General features: G+C 41.6%; 1 protein-coding gene across 5 annotated transcripts in view; it reads right to left on the bottom strand.

Annotated features, from left to right (window-relative positions):
• The window catches only part of SFSWAP (splicing factor SWAP), a 51,476-nt gene extending 45,170 nt beyond the window's left edge, over window positions 1-6,306 (bottom strand). For 2 of the 5 annotated variants that reach the window (XR_014229612.1, XM_082325221.1), the window contains exons 1-3: window positions 5,765-6,305; window positions 3,133-3,302; window positions 2,469-2,606 (exon numbers count right to left, since the gene is read on the bottom strand). Coding sequence is in view for 4 of the 5 variants with exons in the window: in XM_082325221.1 (XP_082181347.1) it covers window positions 2,469-2,606; window positions 3,133-3,302; window positions 5,765-6,024 (568 nt within the window). In the remaining variant the exon portion in view is untranslated. Of the gene's footprint in view, window positions 1-2,468; window positions 2,607-3,132 lie in introns of all 5 variants that reach the window. The other 3 variants (XM_082325220.1, XM_082325223.1, XM_082325222.1) reach the window with 3 other exon arrangements.
• Between the last annotated feature and the right edge of the window lie 2,243 nt (window positions 6,307-8,549).

Consider the following 8,549-nt stretch of genomic DNA (forward strand, 5'->3'; position numbering starts at 1 on the left):
GTAGTTGCCTTAATAATTTATTAAAATAAATGTTGCCATTCATCTGTGAGTTCAGTCTAAAGTTGGTATGGTTCCTCTTATATCAAGTTTAACATATCCAAATATTTAACAGATTTATCACATGAACTATTTATCTAAAACAGTTATCCTTTCATAAGGGCCAATTTGTATTACATTCTGTTACTTGGTATACCAGAAACGTTCCTCTGAAAATATTTTGCTTTACAAATTTTTATAATTGAAGTGGAATGTTATTTTCTAAAGTAACTTTCAGTATTATCTATTCTACTAGCTTTAAGAGAAAATGTATTCCAGTTTTATCCTAACAAATTAGATAGCACAAACTGCATGAAAACCCGACTATGGGAACTATGGTCACAGACAGCAGAGCAGCCTAATCATGCATGAGATGCCACAGCAATTACTGCATACAAGCTCTTACCCATGCAAGAAAGAGAGTTAACTTTTTTGTTGCTGTCCGGCAGGTTGGTTTTTTTAAATTAACTCAAATAGTTTAACTCCACAAAGGCACACAGAAATTTTAGGAATTTAGGAAGAAGCAGCAAAGTAGAATAGGACTGCTGCTTTTGGCAGCAGCTCTAGCTAGCTAACACTTGAAGTGTTCACAGAATTACAGCCTGTAATTCACATTACTGTTATCTGCATCCTCCAATACTGGATTTTACTCTACTATGATTTATAAAAACTGAATGTTAAGAATTTATAGTCCTGTATTATTGGAAATTGTTACCATATAGCAATCTATTAAAAATCTGTACAGTTCAACTACAGCAAAATATAATACTCATGATTCTATCTCACTTTTGCCCCAAGTACTATCAAGTGTTACTAGAAAATGCCCCTTTGTTATCTATCATCACTAAAAATCTTCCAGAAGATAAAGAGTTTGGTAAGAAAGCTCATAACTGAGACGACGTTCCAATGACCTGCTATGAGGATCTCTACTTCTCGTCAGCAGCACTGAGAATTCTCACATTACACCGCAAGATTTTGTAATAGCTTAGCATGACACTTCATGCTGCATCAAATATTAATTAACTAAATATTAACTTGCTGGAAGACTGGGTAGTTATCTCTCTCTTTGCCAATGACTAAGTCGTCACATTTTAGCATTATTCCTAAAAATACGACTTGATTAAGGCTGAAATACATTATTCTAGATATCTCATCATTCTAGGAAAGAAAAACAATGCGGAGCAACCCAGACACAACTTGAACTCATGACAGCTCTCTTACCAAATGAAACTGGAATTTTTATCTATTCCTTATACAGTTGATCAAAGGTAGATTCTGTCACATTACGGCACATTTTCACGCAGTTTTGCAAAGGCCTCCTACAATACAGATGCCCTATAAGGTTCAGCAGATTCCCTTTTTAGTGACCAATAGGGAAAGGGCATTCATCTTTTTAATCTCTATGCAGTAGAGAAAGATGGGGGAGCCAAACTACAAACATGTTCTTCTCTATCACCTCCAATTTTTCAGTAGGCCTATCCCTATATATACACAGATCCACACAACATGAAAAACACCCCTATGACAAGAAACACTCAAAACCTGTACGTAAGGAGAACTTAGAAACTATTTGGTCATGGAATCTACCAGACAAATGGGAATAAAACAAATGAAATAAACTCCAGAAAAGACAATGCAATTCAGCATCAGTACTGAAGAGCACAGAAGAAACCCCCCTTGGTAGAATGCAAGCAGCACGGACACTGCCCTGACACAACCTCTCACACACAGCAGCAAAAAACACCTAAAATGATCCTGCATTGTAGCACACACCTTGTTAAAAAAAAAACACGTCTCACACTACAGTAACCCACCAACATGTAGTTAGGCAACCCAATTGTTAATTATTAACAATTCTAACTTTACTAAGACATAGTTCAGTAACACTTGAAAGCTTCCTTAAGACTTCACATTAAAAATGCAAAGTTATCATAATTAAAGATGGGAACATGAGAACCTGAATTCTGCATTTGTTAAGATCACGGAGAGAGGCACACTGTCTTGAAGACAGACTCATTTATAATTATTAAGATGACAAAATCTAAACTTAAAAAAAGGTATATTCTTGTTAATTATTATTCTATGTTTGTAATGATCTTTTCCTTCTTGACCAAGAAACATAGCGTTAACAGCCAGCCACGTGATGAATTACTGGTTTCTTCTGAATAAGAATCTGCAAGACAGCAGAACCAAATTTCCTATCCTGACTACTGTAGCATGACTGTGCTGTAGCAGGAAAACATCTAAGCACATCAGAAGCGAAGTCTGCAAAAACTCAGCAACACAGTTCCATAAAGACTTTGCTGAAATTCTTTGAGATTTTTTACTTGCATTTTAATGAAGCACATATATTCAACCTTCAACTGCAAGTGAGAGACACAGAGGTGCTATGTTCTTCCTCTCAATTAACCCTTGCTATTTTTACCCCTTACCTCTTTGTTTTGCAGGCTGATGCTCCTCCTCCTCAGTGGGTTCTGAAGGGTCATAATAATCACTGCCATAACGGAATCCCACTGCGTTATAGGTACCATCCTCTGCCAAAGCTTCACTCAGTCTTTTATATTCCTCCTCTTGAACAAAAATGCAATTACCCATCATTAGAACATACTTAGAAGCTAATTTGTTTAAAAAAAAAAAAGTAATTTCTTACTTTAGTTTTTAAATGAGAAGTTTTCACCTAATCATTTTAACTGTCATTAAAAATTGAATAGAAAAACACAGCATGTACATACGCTGACCATTTATTTCTTCCTGAAGAGATAAAGGCTGCAGGTTAAAACATTCTAATGTAATTATGCATACCAGAGCACAGAATTTCATTTATACAACACTAAAAAAGAAGCAGAATGTGTTTATTTTGGGGTTTTTTGGGTCTGAAATCCCAGTCTGCCCTCAGAATCTGGGCAATTTCTGTGTGGATCTATATTTAAACTATCCTGAGGTCCTCTCACATACGCAAAGACTCCCGTTTTTCGAATCCACTGGGTACTGTCAAGATAACATCAGAAAAAGAGAGTATAAAATTAGGAGTAAATTTAATTTCATAATTATTTATTTAAACATGTGCTAAACTCAGGAAGTTTCCTTGAGCAATACCTTGCCTCGCCTCCTCCTCAAGCAAGTCCGTATGCAAGGCTAAATACCTCTCTTCATCACAGAGGGCTTCTATTCTAGCTTCCTCTTCGGACAATTGATAATCTCTGTTCCACGTGGAATATTCAGCATCATATTCAGAAAGGTCATGCAGGTGACCACGCCCATCGTACCTGCAAGATGAAACAGCTGGTCAATGCAAAAAACTTAGGGCTTGGGTTTATGTGACTACTTAAATACTTACCCATTAAAAATGAAAAAAAAAATACTTATACGTTAAAGCATATTTCCTTTTAGAAGTTACGTTTAATTTTGCTAATCATTTGTCACCATCTATCGAAAATTTGTTTAATAGTCTAAATTCCTCTCAAAGAAACTAATAAATTATTACAATTAAAGGCAAAGGTATCCTTTAATAGTTTAAGTGGGATCCATTTCCTTAACAGCTCTTACCGTACGTGCTTCAACCAACCAATCAATGTCACTTGCAAAATACGTTTTTCTGGAAAGTCAAATAGCTTACATTCACACAAACCCGAATACATAAATACCTATCCGTAAGAACCAAACGGTCGAAATTTCCTCGCTTCTTTCTGCTAGTCCCGAACTCTCAGGAGATATCTTCACCATAGAAACTTGCGTCCATTGGAGGTAAAATCATGGCTAGGCTCGGCCCCTAGCCATTTGGCTGAGGAAATAAGTTCTGGGTTATGTGATAGAGAGACACACATACATAGGAACAGTAACATATACATGCAATTTAAGGATGTTCACCGTAAAAACGGCAAAGATCAATGATGTACAGTTCCTTTCCACTAAGCAGAAACAATTTTATTTGCAGGAAAAGCACTGCATTGGGATAATGTTTATGCATCAGTAAGAGAAACTGATTGAAAAGTGACAGTAAACTCGACTCCGCTGAGGTGTCTTCCCACACACAACTCTTGACTTGTGCCAACTTGCTAGACCAAAAACAAAGAAAGTAAATATTCTTATAGCAAAGAGTTAATGAAACACGTAGGTCTGGTTAATCAAGCTCTGTCCACAGGCAAACTTCAACCCATGTCTTCTCATAGCAATGTGCTTTTCTCAAAATGGTGAAAATGAAGACTTCCTGCTGCTGGAGATAAAAAGAATCTAAGCTTCCAAAGGAGTTTATAAGATTAGTAATTGCAAGCTCCCTTAACTTACAAATGTATGTTATTTAGATTTTTTGGTATCACATGTACATACATGCACATACTTAGTTTTTGCTCCCAACAATTTCTGTAACGACTGTAAATTGGGTTACTGTTGCACAGGACCACAAAAATGGCCTCTACCTACTAATGAAATCTGTCACAAAAGTGATTTGGATTAGAAGTGTAACACTTCTCTTCTCATGTAAGTCAGAAATTATGCATAGCTACAAACATTTATGGTTGTTTTTTCACCTTTGTGTTCATTCCAATTCAAGAAATTAATTTAAATCATAAAAATCATTAATGGTGTAAACCCCAAAATAGTGCAAGGGCATTTCTTTTTTCTCCAGTCTTATACAAGGAAATGAAAAGACCTTCCCTTACTGATATTTTTCCAAGCCAAATACAGTTTTTAAATCAAAACAAGAAACATGACGTATAGCATCAAAGCAATGATGAAATTGAGGGAACAAATATCTATAGTATGTCATGTGATCCTTTTCAAACCAAAATCCTTCCATCTTTCCCACTGAGGTTTTCAGGGTCAGCCACAACTTTTAGATTGTACTTTCAGTGCTCCACTCAAATATACCCAACCTCACCGTCCATTTTCCCTCTCTCCAGGAAAATATTCAGAAAATTCATTCTGAATGAATTTATTTCTAAATCCCAGCCTGTACTGCTGAAACAACTTAGAGACCAGAAGAAACATCAAAGCAGATTCTATTACTCTCTCTGGCCATGAACCTGTACCTACTGCAGAACAACCAAAACAAGCCATCCCTGACAAAATTTGAAAAGCAAGCACCCAAAATCAAAGCCATTCTGCCTAATACAGTGAATCACGGCACAAGGAAGAAGTAATTAGGCCAAGAATTGCTCTTGGGGTATCCCATCAACAGCCTGCAGCCAGATTATGTAGGAGAAATAAGAAAACCACATTTCCCCTAAGGGGGATAGACACCTTTCTGCTCCCCACACTGCGCCCTTCTCGCTTAGACAACACGTAAAGTGCCTAATAAGTATTCCCATGCAATAAGGCTCCCTTGGTTTCCAAGTGAGAAAAGATGATGTTTGTGGTTTGCATTGAAAAGGAACAGGTAAGTCCCCCTCTCCACTCCACCCTGTAAACCCTACCCTAACAAGTGGAGCAGAGAGACCCCAGGCACACTGACTGTCAGAAGGAGGGGAACCTCCCAGCACTGCCAGAGCGGGGAACCCCAAGTTCCCGCTGCCGGGGGGCGGCCCTGCAGCGTTACAAAAGCAGCACTCGAAGCACCCTGCCAGGAGGGGCTGCCCTCCATCTCTGCCAGTGACGAAGATCCCCACGCGTCTGCCAGAGTGAGCCCTTTGCTCATCCCCCGCCCTCACCTGCCCACAGCATAAGGGGAGGAACAGAAAGAGGCTATAACAGGAGATCTCGCAGCAGAGTCTGGGGGTTGTGTTACACCGACCTATCGATCATGATCTTGGGGTCTCCCATCCAAGGAATAAGGTGTCGCCCCTGCTCCTGGTACTGAGCCTTCTCATCATCTCGAAACAGCTTGCAGGCATAGCCGAACACCAGCAGCTCCACACGGCTATTCCCACCTCCACCTCCTCCTCCACCTCCTCCGGGGGGCCCGGGGACCGCTCCCCCGCCTGACAACAACATTAGGGGCGGCGGGCCTGCTTCTTCTGCAGTCCGTCGAGAACCTCCGACCCCTCCGTACATCACCAGGGGATGCAGCGAGGAGGAGGAAACTCGCAGTAACAACGACTGTCCGAGAAGCGAGTCCCCCAGAAGGCCGGGCCCGCACTAAACTCCCCAGCTCCAGAGCACCACAGTCGCCATCACCCGAAACAAAATGGCGACGCTTCCGCTTCCGCTGGCAGAGCAGAGGCTGGGCTGGCTTCCGGCGGCAGGCAGATTCGCCGTCGGTTTTGGCAGCCCGAAGGTGAAATGGAAGGAAAAGGCGGCGCGGCTCCGCGGTACCGGCGGGGCAGCCCGGCGTTCGGCGACGACGGCCGGTTGCCAGGCGGGGACCGTGACGTCGCGGGCGTGACGAAAGTGCGGAACCAAGGGCGGGGAGGCGCGGCGGCGGCGCCGGGGCGGGGCGGCGGCTCGGGCTCCTCCTCCTTCTCCTCCTCTGAGGTGCTCGGCGGGCTGGAGCGGGGCTGCGCGGGTCTTGCCTGAGGCTGTTGTGGGGGGGTGCGGAGGCTTTTGTGGTACATCTCGGCTGAAATGCCTACACAGAGTTTAAAAAGAGAACGAGGGAGGCCGCGGAGGCTGTGGGCGGGGTAGGGAGCCGCGTCTCCCGCTGCCTGCCGCGCCGCTGAGGAGCCCCGCCGGGGAATGGCGGCGGGCAGTCGTCGTGCGATGGGCAGTGAGAGAGCCGAAGGACGCGGAGAGACTGAGGGTTACGGGGCTCGGCAGAAACGGGTGTCGGGGTGGGCGGCTCTCGCAGGGAGAGTGGGGGAGAGCCTGGCAGAAAGCGGGCTTCGCCTCAGGCCGCGCGTGGGAAGTCCGAGGGGAGAGTGGGCCTGGCAGCCACAGCGGGAGCGGGAAACGCTCTGGCGCTGAGGAAGGTTTTTCCAAAAAATCGATAAGTTAGACTATTTTTGCTAACATCGTGTGATCTGGCGTGAAGTTTTCAATGTATTTTACCTCAGGATTCTTATTTTTGTCACTCTTCAAGAAGTATGAAGAAACACATTGCTTTGCATGTGTTACAATAAAATTTTGTAGTGAAGTACGTTGTGTTTTGCAATTCACAGTGGAAGTTAATGCATAGCCTTTGTTAGGAGAGATTCTGGATGCCCGTGACTATAGGCAGAACTGCTGGAGTTCTCTTGTGTGAACAACTTACTGGCATCCTTGTACACAAAGGAATGAAATAGTGTGAGAAAAGCACTGCATAAGCACTGGAAAAGAGATAGATAGCTTGTGTCAGCATTTAGAAATACCTGCTACCATGTAAACTTACTGAAGGAGGAATCTAGAAACTTCCTTGGATACTTCTTTATTCATCTGGAGTCATGAAATTGAAAACAATAGCACCGTGGGGTTTCCACAGTATCTTTCAAAGTGAACTGCAAAATCCGAGTAAACTTTATAATGCTACTTTTAGGTACTTGTGATGCATACACAGTTCCACGTGCTGTTCCACGTCCTAGAAAAGTTGGTTAAAAATCTACTAAAGTTAACACCTGTACCCTTTGCAATGAATATGTGGAATTTACCAGGAATTATGTGATACTTCAAAGCTATCGGTGAACAAATCTGCTAAAGGTAGATGATCCAGATGTATCTTAGTGTTTTATAAAAATAATGACTGAGTTGTTTTAATGAAGAGAGAAGTTCTAAGCGTAACACTTGCCTTTGAGAAACAAAATGGAGACCTGAACACCAAGGAGACAGGTGGAAACATTGTGCAACAATTTTATATCAGCTGGAAAACATTTGGAGTAAATAAAAGAGCAGGAGAAAACAATAGAAAGAACTCTAAGAAAAAAATAAAGAGTTTTTGATGGGGAGTATAAGAAAGCAATTGAACATTGATATGCGGCAAGGATTTTGTGATGTCCATAAGTTTTCTGGTAATGCAAATGATTCAGCAAAACGATAGTATGGCACAAAAATGGCTCTCTGCAGTTGAAGTGGCAGCGTAATAAGATAACTTCAGACCATTTTATTGGGATATCAGCATTTGAGACAAGGATGTGAACTGTGCATGAGTCAGATAAAGGACAAAAATGGAAAACTTTGTTACAAAGAATGCAATTACAGAAAGATGGAGGGAGTATTTTAATGATCTCTCTAATGGTGAAATGGGTAAAGGCAAACAAACAGCAATTTTCCAGCCAGCTGAGCCATTTGTAGAAGAACCAAGAGGCAACCAGAACACCCAGGAACAATAAAGCACCAGGTGTTGATAATGTTCCCACTGAATTATTAAGAACAGGAGGGGATAAGACTTTAAAAACTAATTTGTGTTAGTTTGGTGGATTGAAAATAACGTAAATAAATGGAAAAGGGGAACCACATGTCTATTTTTGAGAAAGGGGACAAAATGAAACCTGAGGCTTGTGGCAGCATCTTGCTGTTCATTACAGCACGTGATGTTCTAGGCTATTTGTTCACATGTAATTAGCCTGTAAACAGAAAAGAGATTAAGAGAGGTTTCTGGAAGAACAGGACTACAGCGCAACAGTTATTTTCAGATTATTGAGTACCTGAGGAAAAGAAGTAGGAACATG

The sequence above is a fragment of the Platalea leucorodia genome (genome assembly GCF_965183815.1).
Source record: "Platalea leucorodia genome assembly, chromosome: 12".
Taxonomy (NCBI): Eukaryota; Metazoa; Chordata; class Aves; order Pelecaniformes; family Threskiornithidae; genus Platalea; species Platalea leucorodia.